This window comes from Pongo pygmaeus, chromosome 15 (genome assembly GCF_028885625.2).
Source record: "Pongo pygmaeus isolate AG05252 chromosome 15, NHGRI_mPonPyg2-v2.0_pri, whole genome shotgun sequence".
In the NCBI taxonomy this organism is placed as follows: Eukaryota; Metazoa; Chordata; class Mammalia; order Primates; family Hominidae; genus Pongo; species Pongo pygmaeus.
In genome coordinates this window covers 60070408-60090921 of record NC_072388.2, presented here as the reverse complement: position 1 = coordinate 60090921, position 20514 = coordinate 60070408, and the positions used below count along the sequence as shown (strand labels likewise).

The window sequence follows — 20514 nt, the reverse complement described above, 5'->3', positions numbered from 1 at the left end:
TCCTGGGAATGGGCACTGGGAAGAAAAATGAACAGGGCAGGGAAGGGCATTTGCCAGACAGCTGTCGGGGAAGAGGCTGAGAAGGGAAAGGAAAACACTGTGCCCCACCTCAAAAGGAAAGTGGGCAAGGCCAACAGAGGACTGAGAGGCTGAGGGCTCAGAAAGATTTGGGTATGTTTTTAAAATGAAGGTTTCGCCAGGCACAATGGCTCACTCCTATAATCCCAGCACTTTGGGAGGCCAAGGCAAGAGGATTGCTTGAGCCCCGCAGTTGGAGACCAGCCTAGACAACCTAGAGGACCTTTCTGTCTCTATGAAAAACTTAAAAATTAGCTGGGGGCATGGTGGCACATGCCTGTAATCCCAGCTGCTCAGGAGGCTGGGGTAAGAGGATGGCTTGAGCCTAGGAGTTAAGGTGGCAGTGAGCTGAGATTGCGCCACTGCACTCCGGCCTGGATGACAGAGTGAGACCCAGGCTGGAGTGCAGTACAGTGGTACAATCTCAGCTCACTGCAACCTTAACTTTAATTTAAAAAAAAAAAAAAAAGGCCAGGCGCAGTGGCTCACGCCTGTAATCCCAGCACTTTGGGAGGCTGAGGCAGGTGGATCACAAGGTCAGAAGATCGAGACCATCCTGGCTAACACAGTCAAACCCCGTCTCTACTAAAAATACAAAAAATTAGCCGGGCGTGGTGGTGGGTGCCTGTAGTCCCAGCTACTCGGGAGGCTGAGGCAGGAGAATGGCGTGAACCAGGGAGGCGAAGCTTGCAGTGAGCTGAGATTGCACCACTGCGCTCCAGCCTGGGCAACAGAGTGAGACTCTGTCTCAAAAAAAAAAAAAAAAAAAAAAGTTACAATTAAATGAAGGTGTCAGAAGGACAGGAAAGGATGAAAACACAGAAGGGAAGGCCTGGCCCAGGGAGAACACAGAGGGGACCCAGGCAGAGCAGGTGGAGGGCTAAGCCTGAACAGGAGGTCAGCTCATCCCAAGACTCAGACCTTTCTAAACAATGGCCCAAGCAGAAGAAAAGTAAGGGAACCCACTTAAGTCTAGGGGATGGAGGAGTAGGAAATAGGTGAGGGGCTTAAAAGGGAAAGTGGTGGGGAGGCCTCATTAGCATCTCTTCCAATTCTCTCAGACAGTTTCTTCCTTTTAACGTAAGTTATCATTCAGGCAGAGAGCTGTCACTATGTAATCTGACTTCAAAATATTAATGGTAATAATATTAATGGGAACAGTCATTTAATATCATGACAGGCACAATTTTTCAGAATCATGATTTTTCCTATTTTAAAATAAAATTCTACATATACAAGCTTGGTCCTATAGGACCAAATGACAACGGAAGGAGTCAACACCCATCAGAAACAGTTCAGAGAGAAAAATGCATATTGGAGTTCTAATGAGGCAACTTCAGGAGTCACTTATTTTGCCAGAACAGGACAGTTTAAGGAAAATGAGTTTAAATGGCAACTTAAACTCAAGGTCACTTCAAGGTCACAGTTGTACCTAGATCTTGTTTATGCCCCCTGTTGGTGTCCTGTTCTTATCAAGGGCAGGCTGTCATTAATACAGTCCTGACATAGTGTGTGCTGGATGATGGTTTCAGTCTCGCTTTTTCCCATTTTGAAATCCATCTCTTATCACCCAAACAAAAGTTAACATTTTGTTTGAGGAACCTAGGATTCAGCTAATCTTTTCACACACCTTTAATACTTATTTAAGTAATCAAGGGAATAAAAACCATACTGGTATATTCATTCTCTCTACACTACTCCTGAGGCTGCTCTTAAACTCACACACACCAAAAAAAAGTATATCTATATCTAAAATATGAATTTTTCAAGGGAAAACCTTTTAGCAAAAGTGTTTGAATCATGATTCAGAGTCAAGACAGAGAATGGTAAGGAATGATAAGGAATTTTTTCTTTCTACAAACATTTCCTGAATCCCAAGCATGCGCAGGGCACTTTACCAGGTGGTGGGGGAGACTGGGGGTCCCTAATGTTCATGCAGATGGCAGTACTTCAGGGCTGAAAGCAGATCAGTGGCCAAGGTGAGGGCAGACACCCACAAACACATTCTCATTCACTCCAGACATTTGCAACAGCAGCGCCCCAGCAAATCAATACAACCACAACCCAGGTACAGGATGTGCATAACAAGAAGGCGAGGAGGCCCGGCAAGGAGACTCAAAAACAATATATTCTTGGCACAGCCAAAGAGCTAACAAAGGCTTCTGAACAACCAAAACCAAGGCTATGCTAAACATCAAATGCAAACACTGTTGTGCCGTACTATGAAGCAAAGAAATTATTGTTCTGAAATATTGTATATATACAGTTCAGAAACCTTTAACTTAAAATCAACTGTGAAAGATCTAGGTCCCAGAACAAGTGTCCAGTAAACAAATAAAAGTAGAAATGATCACCTTCAAATGAGTCCCCGGGGGGGCATGGTGGCTCATGCCTGTAATCCCAGCACTTTGGGAGGCCATGAAGGGTGGCATCACTCGAAGTCAGGAATTAGAGAGCAGCCTGGGCAACATAGTGAGACCCTACCTCTATAAGAAAAAAGGTTTTCTAATTAGCCAACCATGGTGGTGCATGACTGTAGTCCCGGCTACTCAGGTGGCTGAGGCAAGAGGATCGCTTAAGCCCAGGAGGTCGAGGTTACAGTGAGTTAAGATTGTATGTACTACTGCACTCCAGACTGGGCAACAGAGTAAGATCCTATCTCTGTAAAATAAAATTTTTTGTTTAATTGAGTCCACATAGGAAAAAAAGTACTTCATATTTTCTGCAAGCCAAATCAAATGTTCAGCCTAAGCAACATGGCAAGACCCTGTCTCTACATTAAAAAAATTAGATGAGCTTGGTGATGCATGCCTGTGGTCCCAGTTACTCAGAAGACTGAGGCAGGAGGATCACTTGAGCCCAGGAGGTTGAGACTGCAGTGAGTCATGTTCACACCACTACATTCCAGCCTAGGGGACACAGTGAGACCCTGTCTCCAAAAAAAAAAAAAAAAAAAAAAAAAAGTTGGTGTCCTTGAATACATCTATAAATCCATATTCAAACGATGCACCTTTTTTTTTTTTTTTTTCTGAGACAGACTGTCACTTTGTAACCCAGGCTGGAGTTCACAATCTCGACTCACTGCAACCTCCGCCTCACCTCCTGGGTTCAAGCAATTCTCATGCCTCAGCCTCCCAAGTAGCTGGAATTACAGGTGCGTACGACCAAGCCCAGCTAATTTTTGTATTTTTAGTAGAGACAGAGTTTCACCATGCTGGCTAGGTTGGTCTCAAACTCCAAACCTTAAGCAATCTGCCCACCTCAGCCCCCCCATAGTGCTGGAATTACAGGCATGAGCCACCACACCCGGCCCTAATGACGCACTTTTAAAACTGGAGTTTTCCTCCTTGAAAGCATGACAGAACAATTCACATCCACCAACTTGTATTGGATATTCAAACTAATCAAGGAAAATATATTTTAATGCCAATTGAAAGAGGGTGTTTACCATTATTTCCCTTAATTACAGCAATAAAAGTACTCACTTCAGCTTTTCAAAGGCCTCTTTCTGTCCTTTGCAGCTAAATATTGCAACTTGATTTATTTCTGGTTTGTTGGTTCTCACTAACTCAGACCCTCTGCTGTCCAATATTGAATAAGCAAACCAACAGACTTAATTTCAAGGTGTTCCATGAACCAACTTTAGCCAACATTGTAACTATAATAATTCCAGCTTCATTTTCCCATATTCCTTGCAAGATCTTTCAGAGAGGACCTATGTACAGAATTTACCCCCAATCCCTGTGATTCCAGGATAAGGAAACCATCTTCTCTTCCACCAGTAACTAGAAATCTCCTACTGATTTACATTCCAGAATCCTACATAAAAAGCAAAACCAGTGAGGAAGTTGTACTCAAAAATCCCTTCTCTTAAATTCTATGTAAATAAATATCTTACTGCTTTCAAAGTTAACTTCAGAAAAGGGCTGGGCCCATCACTTCATATTGAAGTGCTGAGGGTAGAGTGGTGGTAATGAAGGTGACATCAACAATCATTTTTCTGTGGTGGTATATCTCATGCCCTGTGTAGATGGTTTACATAAGTCCTCACTGTGTTCTGAAGTAACCCTGTGAGGCAGGTACTGTGTTGTGGATGAGAGAACAGGCTTGCAGGGGTTAAATTATCCCTACTAATAAGAGGCAGAATGAATAGCTGAACCCCAATCTGGCTGACACCCAACCATCACACTATGATGCACTGATAATTATGGTAGTTGTCCAATAAATATTACTCAAAGCCTGTATTTGCATATCATTAGTCCATAATTATAGATTCTGCATCCTAATTCATGTGACTTAGGCAAATGTTAATGTGTCTTCTTTAAACACAGACCAAATAAATGTTGAAGGGATGGTCAGAAATATTCAGGGAGATGCCAAAATAGGCATTATCTAAAACTATTCAAAATAGGCAAAATTATCCAGAGTTAGTTCACAAAATTATAATCAAAAAAGTAAATGAGCTTTCAGAAGTAAGCAAGAATCAGTTATATCTCGTTTTGGTGGGGGGGGCGGTTGTGGTTTTTTTAATTTTAATTTTTATTTTTACAATGGCTGAGGTTTTATTTCCTTTATGATTACTGTTAGTATGTTTATTAATTCTCAGCCATAAATGTATAGTTTTGTAACAAATAAAAACAAGTTGGGGCCCTATCAGTTATACCACTACAATGCAATTATCCTGTCCATCTAAATTATTGAAACTTTCCATTAATATTTATGAGTCCGTAGAAAACATGTACACTTTTCAGAAACTGAAAAATACGGAATAAACTTCAGAGTCTTTGTTTCCTTTCCCCATCCTCTCTTTAGAAAGCATGTTACTGAAGTGGGTGGAGATAACTAAATGCTTCTATGATGTCATTTGAGGGCACGAACAAGACTATACCCTACCCCACCCCTAAGAAACTTTCACACCACCACCCTGTTTTCTAAGAGGCAACCCTGTGGGTGTCTATCCTCAGCCAGTACGATTCTTTTCAGAAGGCCCTTGTCAAAAATATTCATTTCCTCAGGAAATTAAAAGCAACCAAAGCTTTGCCTGCCAAGATTACAAAAAATAAATAAATAAATAAACAAATAATTTTGTTAAAGATTAAAATTAAAAAAGCAACCAGGCTAGGAGTGGTGGCTTTTGCCTATAATCCCAGCATTTTGGGAGGCTGAAGCAAGATAACCTGAGCCCAGGAGTTCAAGACCAGCCTGGGTAACATGGCGAGCCCGTCTCTAAAAAAATTTAATTAATTAATTAATTTAAAAAGCAACCAAAGCTAGCATTTCTCCAGTGCCTATCTTGTGCTGGTCATGTTTAATGTAGTTCGTCTAATCTTCACACCAAGCCTATGAGGTAGCAAACATTAGCACCATTTTCCAAAAGAGAAAACTAATCATCAGAGATGGAGGGACTTGCTCATCATTCACACTCCTAGGAAGCAACAGATCTGGGACACCAAGCTGACTCTCTTTCTACCACTCTCCATTCTTTTTCCAACTGCCAAGCTTGTTCCCACAGTAGGGCCTTTGTTGCCTCTGCTTGGAATGCTCTTTCTCTAATCTTCACAGGGCTGTGTGCTTCTTGTCAGTCAGGCCTCAGCTGAATTGTTACACTCTCTGTGCAGCAGAGTTGCTGCACAGTGCTTTAACTGTCCTTTGCAGACGGTGACCACTCCAGGTAAAGCAGCCACCTTGTCACACTGAATCAAGTCACCCTGCTTTGATTCTCTACTTGGTAGCTACCCAGCATTTGTCATTTTCTTCATCGTGCGTTTGCCTGCTTGTTATCCACCTCCCTGTGCTAGGGCGGCAGTGCTGGAGAGCCGAGATGCTGGGTCTTGCATTCTCTGCCCTACCTGTAACACCTAGAACAGGCTCAGGCACAAGGTAGGTACTTAATAAACACCTATGAATGACTGACTGGATGGCTACCCTGCTGCCTCCACCACACACTGAGGTGGAGTCGGGAAAGAATCTTGGCCTGAAGTCTAGAGAGCTGGATTGTCACTTTACCTTTAGCTAGGGGGCTGCTCTTTGGGCAATCTCCATTCAGCTCAATTTCCACCAACATCAGGTTGTCTGTAAGATGCTGGCTGAGTGAACTGGAATTCCAGAGAGGACCAAAAAACCTGTTGGGTCATGGGGACCCAGACTATGGGAGACTGGGGCTCAAAGGGTAAGAGGATCAGGCAGGCCTCACCAATCTCATCATTTTGTCTTAGACTAACACAGCAGAACACCATAATGCCCACTGCAGCTCAAAAAGAGGGTGAATGTTTTAAGAAAAAGTATATGAAAAAGATGAATCCTATTTCTTTTTACAAGGGAAAAGTTTATATTAACAAAAGATACCAAGCCAGGGTCACTCAAACTGTCCTAGTTTTGTTTTTTTAAGTTTTCATCTACTGCAAACCTCAAAGAAACTCTTACAAAAATAGAGGCTTTTGAAAACACCTAAATAACACAACCAAATAGGTCCTAAAATGGGTCATCATCTAGTATATTTCACCAGAAGCCATAAGTGAGAACACATTTCTAAGAACATCTTTTTCTCTAAAATTTATAGCTCCTAGCTCCTGTTTTCTACTAAGTAACTATTTTCTATAATTAATTGAAGTGAAAATGTCCTCAAATACAAAGGAAAACACTAGAACCACACCTTGAATGTTAGGAATTAATTAAAGCCTTATTTTTGAACCCTTTCAACTGAGGTTTCTCAACCTGAGGTCCTGTGTCCTTTAGGTTTAGGAAAGACTTTAGGAGGGCTACTAATCTGATGACATTGTTCCCAGAATATCATCAATATGCACATATGTGCATTTTTCCAGAAACAGCTCCATAGTTCTCATCATCTCTAAAAGGGTCTAGGGCTCGACAACAGTTTCAAAAGCACTGCTTTAGATGGAATCTGCTCTCAACTCTTCTGTACCATAATTAAACAACAGTAATCTATATTAAAGCATCTAAGAGGCCCACAGCTTGCAAATAAATAAATGTATTCTGTTTATGGAATTAGGCTAATACACGTATGACTTTTGGGTGCGCTTCCCAAAATAATTTCAGAGTCCAGAACAAATCTGAGTATCAGAAGTCTCCTGAATATATTTCAGAAGGGAGCAGAATTTCCATTGTCCAACGGAACCATTACCAGAACCACAAAACTCTGACACTGGAAGGACCACAGAGCTCAAGGGGCCCAGACCTCCAACATCACAGATGCAAAAACCAAAGTCCATTGTAAGGAAAGAGTGTATCATATTTAAGTGCTTGTGACACGAGAGGTGGAGAGACAGAGCTATGCAAGTACAAGGGACAGATGTGACTTACGAATAAATATTCAGCTTTGTGGTTTTTGTTTAAGTGCCTGGAGAACAGAGGCTAGGTCTGAAATTGGAAATACAGGACGAGGTATAGAATATGCTCACTCTGGCCTATATGACTTATTTTATTAGTGCAATTATGGCAGGGCTCATGTTGACCATGGTTTTATGCTCTGGCAAATTTCTTAATTTTTTACCACAAGCACAAACTAAACATCTTTGGTAACTTTTAAGCATTTATCTCCCTGTGAGGTCAAAGGCGTGCAAGGGTAAAACTTATACGCAATCAAAGGAACTTTTGGGAAGGCAGTACATAATAAAAGCATTGCTGGTAAGCTTCCTATTCAGTGGGCTTTCTGCTACAAAAGTCCTATGTGCTTTGACAGATACTGCTCTAATTTACTGATGCTACAGAAGCACACTAACATAATAATCTTGATAAATATCTCCAGATAGGACGATGATTCTCAACAAAAATTTCCTGTCTCATAAAATTCTTTAACACAGCACTTAAACACTACCATAGTCAATACCCTTGGGCTCATCCCTCCCTCTAATTAAAATGTCTGTCTACAGTGATTTGTAGTATTTGTCATCACCCTGGGTGGATACATAGACTGGTAGCTACAGATACTTTGGGACAATAATGCTGTAATTGCCATACTAGTGAGAATGGCTTCTAGCAAAACAGTGGGATTCTCAGTCTCTCTCTGACTTGCCATAACAGGGACATAACTTACAACCATCCCACAGAACAAGGAGCGTGTTAGCGTAAATCAAGAAATACAACTGCATGGCTTGAAATGTATTTCCTTAAGGCTGATTCTAAACCAAGAAAATAATACCAACATGACTAGCAATGCTATACAAGTCACTTAGATGTGAGCTAAATCCCCTCCAACTCTAAGCAATTTAGATTTGGACCAATTTAATTCTTAGGAGTTACTAACTTTGATAACACATAATTCATTGTGACAGTTTAAACCAAACCAATTACTCCAAAAGGGAAGAAATTATGTAATTGCCTAATATATGGAAGCAGAGGCTTTACAGATGTAAAGGTCTTTGGAGATCGTTTAGTGCAGCCCCCTCACAATATAACAGGGAAATGAGACCCAGATAAGTAGACGCTTGCCTAAGGTCACAGCTTGAACCCAGTTCTCCTGACACTCGTTAAAGTACAGCGTTCCCCTATTGCTGGGAGTTGTATACTGAAATAAGAAGAGGGGTTTTTTTGTTGTTGTTGTTGTTTCTTTTTTAGAGACAAAGTCTCACTCTGTTGCCCAGGCTGAAGAGCAGCAGCTTGATCATAGCTCTCACTGCAGCCTTGAACTCCTAGGCTCAAGCAATCCTCCTGCCTCAGCCTGCCCAGTAGAAGGGACTAGAGGTGCACACCACCACACCAGCCTGGCAGAGTTTGCTTTCTTTTTAAATTGGATAGTTCATATAACACTAATTTGTAGTAAAAGTTAACTCCCCATATATTTACTAGTAAGCTAGCTTTCTCTGAAATACTAGGGCACAAATATTTATGTAAGTAAAAATTTAAGTAAATATACATCTAAACTAACGTATTTTATAAATTAATAAATTATTACATATCTAAATAAATCTAAGTAAGTATATCTATATTTTTGTAGATATAGATTAGATAGATATTAATACATATTAAATGTATGTATATCACACTTCTCATGAGCTAGGGCAAGCTTGTTCAACCCACAGCCCATAGGCTGCATGCAGCTCAGGACAGCTTTGAATGCAGCCCAACACAGATTCGTAAACTTTCTTAAAACATTATGAGATTTTTTTGAGGATTTTTTTTTTTTTTAGCTCATCAGCTATCGTTAGTGTTAGCGTATTTTACGTGTGACCCAAAACAATTCTTCTTCCAACGTGGCCCAGGGAAGCCAAAAGATTGGACACCCCTGTTAGGGCAACAGTAATGATTTGGCTGGAACTTTGGTTCCCACATTCTAAAAACAAAGGCTTGAGCTATAATGTCACAAAATTTAAAATGTCCCAGGTCCAAGCAAGTAATGAGTCAAGAGAGTTGGCTTCGTAACAGGGAGTGGTGGGGTCTGTGGCAAACTGGAGCACCACAGCACTAAATGCCTTCAGTTTCAATGTTAAAAACATCTGTGCCAAATGAATATACCTACAGGCTGTCTGCAGGCCTAAGAGCTATCAGGCCTTTTGTTGTTGTTCTGAATTAGATGATCATCCTGCTTCAACATCTATGATTATTTTATGATCTATACAAAACTTAAGGTATTTGATGGTTCAAATATAGTGTTCCTACTTTCCGCCTTTGCGGAGTCAAAAGTTCTTTTGCAGGTCATCTGTTCACAAGCATGGAAACAGTTCTCTCCCAAACTTTCCAAAGATGGAAACATTTCTGTGGGTCAGGAACATTTACCTTTCAAAAGGGCATCTGCGATGTCCCTCTGGGAAACATTATCAGGTCAGAAGTTCCTTTTCTTCTTTTGAGCAAAGACTGTTCACAGTCATTTAACTGAAGCAGGCTGTGGCTCTCTATGCTGGGTCCTTAAAAGTCAGCTCTTTGTTTTTCCTCCAGCAAGGTGTTCCCGACCTCCCCAAACCAGGGGCATACCTGCCTGTAAGTACTTCTGTACTTTCCTAGTTGCTTTTGTTTGCTTTTTATCCCAATCTCCCTCCCCCTTGGAATTACAAGCCCTACGAAAGAATGGGTCATGTGTGTCCTGTCCACTTGACTTTACAGGATAGAGCACAATGCCTGGTACTTAGTACATGCTCAGTGGTGGCTGGATGCTCACCTAGGGCTTGGCATTTCAAATAGAAACATGTAATAGTCTGTCAGAGTCACTACTACAAGAGCCAAGCAGATGAATCTTAGTCAATCATTCAAACAACTACACCCTGAACTCCCTGTGACCAGTGTCACACGCTTCCATTAGAGGCCAATCCATTCATACGTCCGTTCTTTCAGGTTGGAGGAGACAGCGGCAAAAGAGATCTCAGGATACTGAGGGAACACTACGAGGAGGACCAAACCCAGACTGACATCTCAGGGACAGTTGTCTGGGTAATTAATGTCCATAATGAGACCTGAAGCACAAGCAAGAATTAGCAAAGCGAAGTGTTCCTCCTTTTGAGGAACAGAAAGATGCTCATTGTAATTTGGGGAAATGTAAGAGACAAGGCTCAAGAGGAAAACAGGGTACAGATCATGGAGAACATCCAATACCATTTTAAAGACTCTGGACTTTGGCTGGGTGCCATGACTCATGCCTGTATCCCAGCACTTTGGGAGGCTAAGGCGGGCAGATCACCTGAAGTCAGGAGTTTGAAACCAGCCTGGCCAACATGGCAAAACCCTATCTCTACCAAAAATATAAAAATTAGCCGGGTGTGGTGGTGCATGCCTGTAATCCCAGCTACTGAGAGGCTGAGGCAGGAGAATCGCTTGAACCTGGGAGGCGGAGGTTGAAGTGAGCCGAGATCGTGCCACTGCACTCCAGCCTGGGCAACAAAGAGAGATTCTGTCTCAAAAAAAAAAAAAAAAAAAAGACTCTGGAGTTTATCTAAGAGCAGTGGAGAACCACAGAGGAGTTTTAAGTAAAGAAATGACTATTGGTTTGGCAATTGAGAAAGACTATTTTGGATACAATAATGATAAGAGTGGAAAACCATGGACAGGGATTGAGTTTCCACTTAGGTCTCATTTTTATCATATTCTAATAAGTGGAGCTAAGAAGTCAACACAAAAGGGGAACACAATCTAGTTGACTGTCCTCAGCTTTTTTTTTTTTTTCTTTGCTCTGGCTTTTGCTCTGTCATTTAAGCTAGAGTGCAGTGACATGATCATGGCTCACTGCAGCCTCAACCTCCCAGACTCAAGTGATCCTCCTACCTCAGCTTCCCAGCTGGGACTAGAGGCATGTGCTACCATGCCTGGCTAATTTTATTTTTTTGTGGAGATGCGGTCTCACTATTTTACTGAGGCTGGTCTCAAACTCCTGGCCCAAGGGATCCTATTGCCTTGGCCTCCCAAAGTGCTGGTATTACAGATGTGAGCCATAGCACCTGGCCCCAGTTGCTTTATTAAATAAAAAAGGACTACCAAAAATCCCAGGCACCTCTATTATTCTACGCGAATGCTACTCTTCTCATAAAAATGCACCACACTTTTACCATCACCACTAATCACCATTCTAAACACTTACTAGATACCAAAACTTCACTAAGAGTTGCATAAGATAAAATGATTCACGTTCCACCCACCAACCTCATTCCTCTCCAAGTCAGAGGCACAACCTTTTAAACGCTGATGTCTTGCTTCTGCCCTGACTTTAACATTTTGGGCATGAAAATTACAAGTGAAAAACGTTATAACGTATTACAAGTTTTAAAGTCATAGTCTTTTAAAATGACGTAAGAGCAGGGAATTTTCCATACACAAAGTTTTCAATCCATTACCACATTCAAAGAATACAGCAGTCAGGCCCAGTCTTTCAAGCACATATTGGTATGTCATTGATTGATTTAACAGAGAAATACTGTTCATCCAGTAATTCCTCAACTATTTTCATTTATTTCTTTTAGAAAGATGGAAAGATGCTCCCAAAGTACTTACACTTTACTTGTCCCCCAATCACATAAAATTTCGTTTAACAAATATTTAATGTTTACTACATATGAGACATTGTCCCAGGGTTAGGACAGTGAATAAGAGAGGTGGGTCCCTGCTCTCAAGCCATTTGTAACCTAAAGGAGGAAAGTATAATAAGCAAATTCATTAACAAAATGATCTCAGAGAGCAATGAGTGCAACGAAAGACAACAAGATAATAATATGGCCAGGCAAATGCTCTCCAAAGGGGAAAATATCTGAGCCACAACCTGTTTGTGATGAGAAGCAGCCAGTCCCACCGTAGCAAAATTCTTCTTACAATGAAAATGAAGACGCTACATAGCCAATAAAATGCACATACACTGAAATAAAACTCCCTCAAGATTCTAAAATATGTTTTTCCTCTTAAACACTGTGGGTTGATCAGTCAGTGTTAGACATTCCTTCCAATTGGCTCAGAAAAAAATCAATCATGAGAATAAACAACTGCACTACAAAGTACAAAAGAGAATGAACCACTAGATAGAAAATCTGGAAGAATTTTGGTGGTATAAATTCAGACACCTGGATCCAGGAAGGAAGGGAAAAGATAATCTATGATTGTCCAGTAGTAACATGGCTGCTTCACCTGACAGGACTGATTACAAAACAGGTACCTCACTGAGAAATTGAGAGAAAGCGGCCCTTCAGGGCTGCAGAGAACACAATGTCTTTGGGAGGGTTGAACCAGGAAAACAGCCTGGGATCCTGCCAAGCCAGTCCTTCCTTCCTGAGGGGGCGCCAAGGTCTTTCCATGACGCAGCCTCCAACTCCTCCTGCCTCCCCATGTCCCCAGCACTCTGCATTAAGCATTAGATGCTGGTCCCCATTTAGAAGGTCAGCAAATCAAGAGCAAGTACACGAAAGAAGAAAACAGAGTTTAAACAGAAGCAATTCTTCAGTTTTTGGAAGCCAGAGAAATTATGCAAAATAAACATGTTCTACAAGCAGCAGAAAAAAACTGACAGTGATAATTTAGAAAATGAGACCATGTCCAAAAATCAGAAATTAATTTGTTTTATTGTGATTTCATTTTTTCTACGCTCCCACCCTCATAAATATTTTCTGCACTAAAGAGGAAATGTAGTTTTCAAGAGTCAGACTTGGCTCAGCTGAAATTCAGTCATTTACTAGTATCTTACTTAACACCTTCAGTAAAATATGGATAAGTCCTTATTGGTTTTTTTCCCCACAGATTTATTCAGGTATAATTGTCATAGAGTAACACGCACATACTTAAAGTGAACTATTTAATAAGCTTTGACATTTGTGAAACCATTGCCACAATCAGAATAATACAAATATTCATCTCCGCTAAAAGTTTCTGCCTCCTTTGTAATCCACCTCCCTCACCTCCACTCTCCATTTTTAGGCACCCACTGATCTGCTTCCTGTCACTATAGACTCCTTTTCATTTCTAGAATTTTGCATAAATGAAATCGTACTTTTGTGTCTAGCTTCTTTCACTCAGCATAATTATTCTGAGATTCATTCCTGTTGTTACATGTGTAACGGTTCATCTTTTTTATTGCTGAGTAATATTCCATTGTATGGATAAACCACAATTGTTTAAACATTCATCTGCTGACATTTGAGTTGTATCCACTTTGGGGGTTATTACAAATAAAGATGCTAAGAACACTCGTGGACAAGCCTTTGTATGAATGGTTTCATTTCTTTCAGTAAATACTAAAGAGTAAGTTATATAGTAGGCATATGTTTGATAGTTTAAGAAACTGCCAAACTATTTTAAAGCATGATTTACCATTTTACATTCCTCACAGTAGCATATGAGAGTTCCAGGTGCTCCACTTCCTCACCAACACTTGGTATGGTCAGTCTTATTAATTTTAACCTTTCTAGTGGGAGCATACCGAGATCTCATTTCAGTTTTAATTTGCATTTCCTTAATGATTCATGATTTTGAGCATCTTTTAATGTGCTATTTGGCATGAAGGTGAGTGCCTATTGAAATATTTGACAAGTTACAAGTCATTTGTTGAATTTTAAATTAGGTATTTTTCTCATTATTATTGTGCTATTAGAGTTCTTTTATATATTCATGTTACACATCTTTCATTTACATGTTGCAGTTATTTTCTCCCATCTGTCGCTTGGGTTTTTATTTTCTTAAACATTCTCTGGGAAGCAATGGTTTTTCATTTTGATAAAGTCCAACTTACTGATTTTTTTTATAGTTCGTGCCTTTTGCACGCTATCTAAAAAATTTTTGCTGAACCCGAGGTCACTACAATTTTGTTTTCTTATAGAAGTTTCACAGTTAAACTCTTACATTTAGGTCTATAATCCATTTTGAATTAATGTCTTTGTAGAATGTGAGGTAAGCATCAAGGCTCATATTACTGTATGTGGCTATCCAGTTGTTCAAGTACCATTAGTTGAAAAGATTATCATTTCCCCCACTTAGTTGCCTTCTTGGCAGCTTTATCAGAAATCAGTGGATCATATATGTGTGGATCTATTTCTAGACTCTCTTCTATTCATTCCACTGATCTGTATGACTCTCTTTATTCCAATACCACATTATCTTGATTACGGTCATGTTACAGTTAGCCTTGAAATCAGATAGTGTAAGTCCCCCAACTTGTTCTTTTTCAAAACTTAGACTGGTCTCAGTACTTTACATTTCCATATAAATTTTAAAGTCAGTCTGTCAATTTCTACAACAAACTTAGATTTTGATTAAGATTATACTGAATCTATTGAATACTTTGGGAAGAATTGAGATCTTAACCATATTGAATCCTCTCATCCATAACCTACAGCTAAGAGCTTCTCTGGATCTAGCCAAAAGTAATCACTAGGTTTTGGGGGTTTTTTTGAACCTGCAACTTCAACAGTTTTTTTTTAAGTCAGTAATATGTAGTTCCACTTGCAACACATAAATTTTTTATGGAGTAAATTCAATTATTCCACATGTAACTCTCTAAATAAACTACATGTCAATTTAAAATACTAAAGATAAATAAGTATTTCTTTAATCCTGAACTTCAAAAGCACCTTTGGGCCAGATGCAGTGGCTCACACTTGTAATCCCAGCACTTTGGGAGGTTGAAGTGGGAAGACGGCTTGAGGCCATGAGTTCAAGACCAGCCTGGTCAACAAGGTAGCAAGACCCCATCTCTATTTTTTTTAAAGCATTTTTGAACCTATAAAGGATAATTTTTAAAAAACAAGCATGCATTCCATATATTTCCAAATATTTTTTTTAACAAGATTTTCTTTAAAAAGAAACAACACTCTGCCCATCCTATCTACCATATCCTTACAGTTCTGAAATACCCAAAACCTTTTTAAAAAAAAACAACAAAAAAAATCTGCCTTCTGATGCATGCAAATGCATGAAAAATCGTTGGTTTCAAGGTCATTTAAATGCTGACCCTCCCTACCAACCAAACACTCAACGTTTTCCAAAACACCACCAGTGGGTTATATTAAACATCTAAGTGTAATTTCAGACCATTATAAATATTGAAATCTGATTTATATTGAATCCTTTATTCATCCAGTGGAACAATAAGCAGCTCTGTACATGCCACCTAGTCAGATAACCTGGATCTTCCTACACTTATGACACCAAGAAGTCCTCATCTTTTGGTCTTCACGTAGGCCGCAGGTTCTCCACCTTGACTGCATACTGGAATCACCTGGGGAGCCTAAAAGTACGGATGATGGGGTCCCACAGCCAGAGATTCCCATCTAGAATCTTTAAAAGTGGGGATTTTTAAAAGGTCCCTGGGTGATTCAAGTGGGTAGATTATGGTTGAGAAGGACAAGTCTAGGCTCTCTCCAGGAAGAGATGCTTCTCATGGCCATTGGCCAATCTGCACCACCATAATTCAGAACCTAGTTCCTCTAGAGCTTTGCCCAACCTAACTCCTAATCAGACACTAATAGAACTCAACAATTCCATCTGGATGCCTACACTCACTTCTATTTCATTTCCAGAAATTCACAGGATAAATGTAAATATCTAACTGTATTTTAGCAATTCCTCTCTAGTCCCCACTTCTAAGTACCACAAAGTAAATTAGGCTGAAGGGAAATTAACTCAATATAAGTTGACGATTAAGGTTAAATAGTCATTATGGTTTTTGTACTTCTATTTAAAAGAAAGGAATAGCTCCACAAGCCATCTTTAATTTTAGAAAAATACGGTAAAATTACCAATTCCACAAAGTATAAAATAAATATCTAAATGAGACTTCATCACCATCCATCTGATTTCACCACTTGTAAATTTCAAACATTTTCAATACTGATATTGGGTTCAAAACTGACTCCCTCCAGAACTTAAACTATTAAACTCCTGAGAGTCTTCAAATGACGTACTCCACTTTGCCAAACCAGACTACTTTATTATAATTATCATTCCATCATCTCAAAGTGGGAACGATAACACCTGCATCACAAAGACAGTGTGAGGATTAGGCAGTAAAAGCATGTTAGCACCGTGTAGAGTGCTCTAGAAGTTTTAATTGATTTGCAGCAGAAATTTTGCCTCATGGGAACTATGTGAAAAGCAGAGGCAAGTGGGAAGCTGCGGGTAGCTACACGTCAATACCCAGGAACACAGGCTGGTGATGGGGGAGGGAAGGCAGTTAACAACCTCCTGAGGACTCCTTACAGCCTCTTCTCAGACCCATAGCAGCAGAAACCCATACTACAGGACTCCCACCTCGGACTAAGTTACTTGCAAGTATATGTAAATCTCATCTCCTTGGAAAACTGCTAAATAATAAAACTGCCAACGTGCAGACCCAGGCGCTCAGATCCCTACCAGTGTAGCTCATGTACCTCTGGGATGTGCAAGCCGAAACACGTGTGCACGTCTGAGCGGCTGAACCAACATGTATCCATAAACATTATGAATAATACTCGCGAGAATGTACGGCTTTCTCCTAAGTAGCGCTTGATGCACTTTACCCAAATCAAGTCCCTTTCGTATCACTCCTTCCCTGCCTTTCCTACGTATCACTCGCTCGCTGAAAGTTGGAGCTCCTTACCCAAAGACTGGGCGGAAGGGGTGACCACCCTGGACCCCTGCCCGACCTCCCGTTAAGCCAAGCCGCCGTCCTGAAAGGGGATCGTGTCCAGGCCGGCTTCCTGGAGACACACCTGCGCCTGCACACACCCACTGCGGTCGCGTCACCAGTGCCGCGGCCACCTGGACGAAGACCAAAGTCTGGAGGGAATTCCCTCAGCCACAAAGCGATGGGAAAGCGGTACCCGGGTGAGTTTTGAAAAACATAAGGGGAACGGGGGTTGGGTGGACACAAAGGGAAGGGGTCACCGCTACTCACCCAACCCTCGAAGGTGTCCGAGGCGCCAGTCGTGCGCAGCAGCTCCTGGAACTGCAGAGTGCAGTTGGCCACGAAGTGGTCGTAGCCCAGGGGAGTCTCGTGGAAGACGGCCAACTCGAGGTGGCCGCCGTCGGTGACGTTAGCGCAAAACTCCTCGTTGTACGTGGGTTTGTTGGTCTTCTGCTTGGTGCTGGTCTGGCCCACGCGCACCTGGTCCACGCTCACCGTCAGATAGGGGTCCAGCAGCTGGTGGCCCTTCTTGAAGAGCGAGTGGCGCAGGGACCAGCGGGTGGGCTGCAGCCCCACCGCCTCACCGATGCGGACCCTCAAATAGCCATTGAACTTCATGGTGCCAGACGACATGCCGGCGCCGCTGCCCCGGCCCCGGGGGGCCGCGCTGGTTCGCGGCGGGAGAACCGGGAGTCCCGTCTCAGGCCAGCCCTCGGGGCAGCTGCAGGAGTCGAGGCAGCCCTGGGGAAAGGCAGCGCCCAAGCGCCCCTCGACTGGCCATTCTGCCTCCTCCGTGGGACTTTTCCCTCCCCTCCTTCCCTCCCTCCCGAGGTGGAAAGGAGGGGAGCCCGCCGCCAAGCCCTCAGCGGGCCGGGAAAGCCCGACCGTCCCTTCCAAGCGCGCGGCGCTTCCCGGGGACTCGCGCGGGACTCGCCCCTTCTCCAGGGCCCGGCAGCTTCTCTCCCTGGAGAGCCGGAGCTACCCGTCCGGTGAGCTCCAGCCCCAAGCGTCTCTTCGCCCGCCTCCTCTTGCTTCTCCTCCTGCCCCCGCCTCCGAAGGCTCACGCTCTCCCCCACTCGGCGAGCTTCAAACCAGGAAGCAGCTGCCGCCGCCGCCGCCGCATCCCCGGCGAGAACCTCGCGCCGCCAGGTTCCAAGTTCACAGAACCCCCGCGTCCGTTCCCGAGCCTTCCGGACCCCGGGGGCGTGGCACGCGGTCCGCGGCCCGGCCCTGCGGTGGGTGGATCCCCGCGCAAGCCCCCGGGAGTCCAGTGCCCGCTTGCGCCGCCCTGCGCGCCTTCCTTGTAGCGCTGGGTCTGGCCGTGCGCTGCGGGTTAGGGGCCACCCCGGGCGCAGGCCAAAAAGGAAAGGGTTCGTGGCCCAGCCCGAGCAAACACCTGAGGCGTGGGAGACTGGCCTGGGGAGGGATAGAAGGTTGGGAGGACGCAGAGGAGGGCGCTCCAGCCAGGAACCCGCGCGGCGAGGAGTCGCCCGCCCCTTCTCTCCCAACCTCCCCGGTGGGCTGGTGACCCTGCAGGGCCATCCCCAAGAGGCCCTGGCCGGAGGCGGGGGCACGGCGGGGAGGTTCTTTTTCCTAATATTTACAGCGATGGCTCATCCCGGGGTCAGCTCGAACGCATCCTGTTTGTGCGCCTTTCCTGCAGAGGCTAATTACACAGTTGTGTGTATGTGTGTGTTTTAATAGGGCAGTAGTAATGATGGAAATCCTGTTCGCCTCCTTCCTCGGAAGGTGTGCCTTGTTGCACAAAGAGCAGGAAAGGTCGGTTCTTCTGGAGACAGACATGGCCAAGAGGTAATAAGTCTCTTCCTCTGCGGGTGGTTCCTGGTCCACCCAGCCCTGCGCGGCAAGAGCAGAAAATGTTCACACACACAGGCTGTCCCCACCACACACGCGGAAGAAATTGCCTCTTCTAGGAACACTCCAAGTTGTTGTATTTGCAGTCAGAGTGGGCAGCCTTCTGATGCTTCCCACCCCTTGGCCCCTGCAGATTTTGTCTCCGGGGAGGACCTTTTGGCCTACGCTGCTATGCAGCAAAGCTTGCTCCCTGAGGGCCAGCCACAACCAATTTGTTTCCCATAAAGCCTAGGCCACTTTTTGTTGTTGTTGTTGTTGAGACGGAGTTTCGCTTTTGTTGCCCAGGCTGGAGTGCAATGGCGCGATCTCGGCTCACCGCAACCTCCGCCTCCCAGGTTCAAGCGATTCACCTGCCCCAGCCTCCCGAGTAGCTGGGATTACAGGCATGCACCACCAAGCCCGGCTAATTTTGTATTTTTAGTAGAGACGGGGTTTCTCCATTTTGGTCAGGCTGGTCTCGAACTCCCGACCTCAAGTGATCCGCCTGCCTCGGCCTCCCAAAGTGCTGAGATTACAGGCGTGAGCCACAGCACCCAGCCAAGCCTAGGCCACTCTTAAGATACTTGATTACATTCTGTCTTGCTATACTGGTTCCCTCGGAGCAGATTCGGCTTTCTTTCATCCTTTCTTCCTTCCTTCCCCTTTCTTTCTTTTATGTTTTAGAGACTGGGTTTTGCTTTGTCATCCAGGCTGGAATACAGCGGTGTGATCATGGCTCACCATAACCTCCAGCTCCCAGGCTCAAGTGATCTTCCAGCCCCTGCCTCCTAAAGTGTTAAGATTACAGGCATGAGCCCCAGTGCCTGGCCCCAGGTTCATCTTTCTAGCCCCCACTCCTCTAAGGCCCTGTTCAGAACTTTCTAATTGAGTAGGTTCTCAACGATTTCACATGAGTGCAAGGAGGCCTGACCCGTAATAACAGCACAATGAAAACAAATAAGGACAATGGGCCAGTGGGGAGAGGGCCTGTCTTGAAAACACCAAAGCTTCCTTAGAGAACAAGGCAGGGATGCAACGCATCACTCTAATGACATCTTAGCTTTAGGCAGAGCTTGTAAAGCCTGCTCCCAAACGTCCAGGGGGCTCCTATTTGGCCTTAGTGCTCCAGGGGAAGATGTCCCATCTACCCTGTGGGTCAACTCTGTCACCCTTTCCTCCAAACAGCTGAACTCTAGCTTTAAGAGCCACTAAAGGATTTGCTCCTGTTGGACTTCGGGGCTAAAAAAAAACAGTCCCCATACAGAATCATGGGGTGTAGACTTTAAATTTTTTTTTAATTTTAAAAAGAAAACAGTCCCCAAATGGTAGGTGGCCACACAGCTGTCCTGGGACTGGGATATGAGGATACCAGACACTCCATCTTCACCCTATCAGTACCTATCAGGATTGGCAATGGTTACAGAGCAGTGGGTCAGACAGCCATGGTGCCTGCCCTCCCGGGGCTTACAGTCCCACAAGGAGGAAAAACAACAAATAGAATAGGGTGCAGTGAAGGAAAAGCCCACGGTGCCAAGGGGTGATGTATTATAAATGCATAGGTG

General features: G+C 43.4%; 1 protein-coding gene and 1 long non-coding RNA gene across 2 annotated transcripts in view; one reads left to right on the top strand and one right to left on the bottom strand.

Moving 5' to 3' along the window:
* The window catches only part of PRKCH (protein kinase C eta), a 228023-nt gene extending 209718 nt beyond the window's left edge, over nt 1–18305 (bottom strand). The window contains exon 1 of the mRNA XM_054449890.2: nt 17369–18305. Within this exon, the coding sequence (XP_054305865.1) occupies nt 17369–17731 (363 nt within the window). The 5' untranslated portion in view covers nt 17732–18305. The remainder of the gene's footprint in view (nt 1–17368) is intronic.
* The window catches only part of LOC129013334 (uncharacterized), a 28250-nt gene continuing 24746 nt past the window's right edge, over nt 17011–20514 (top strand). Inside the window, exon 1 of the long non-coding RNA XR_008493829.2 lies at nt 17011–17298. This is a non-coding gene — a long non-coding RNA (uncharacterized LOC129013334). The remainder of the gene's footprint in view (nt 17299–20514) is intronic.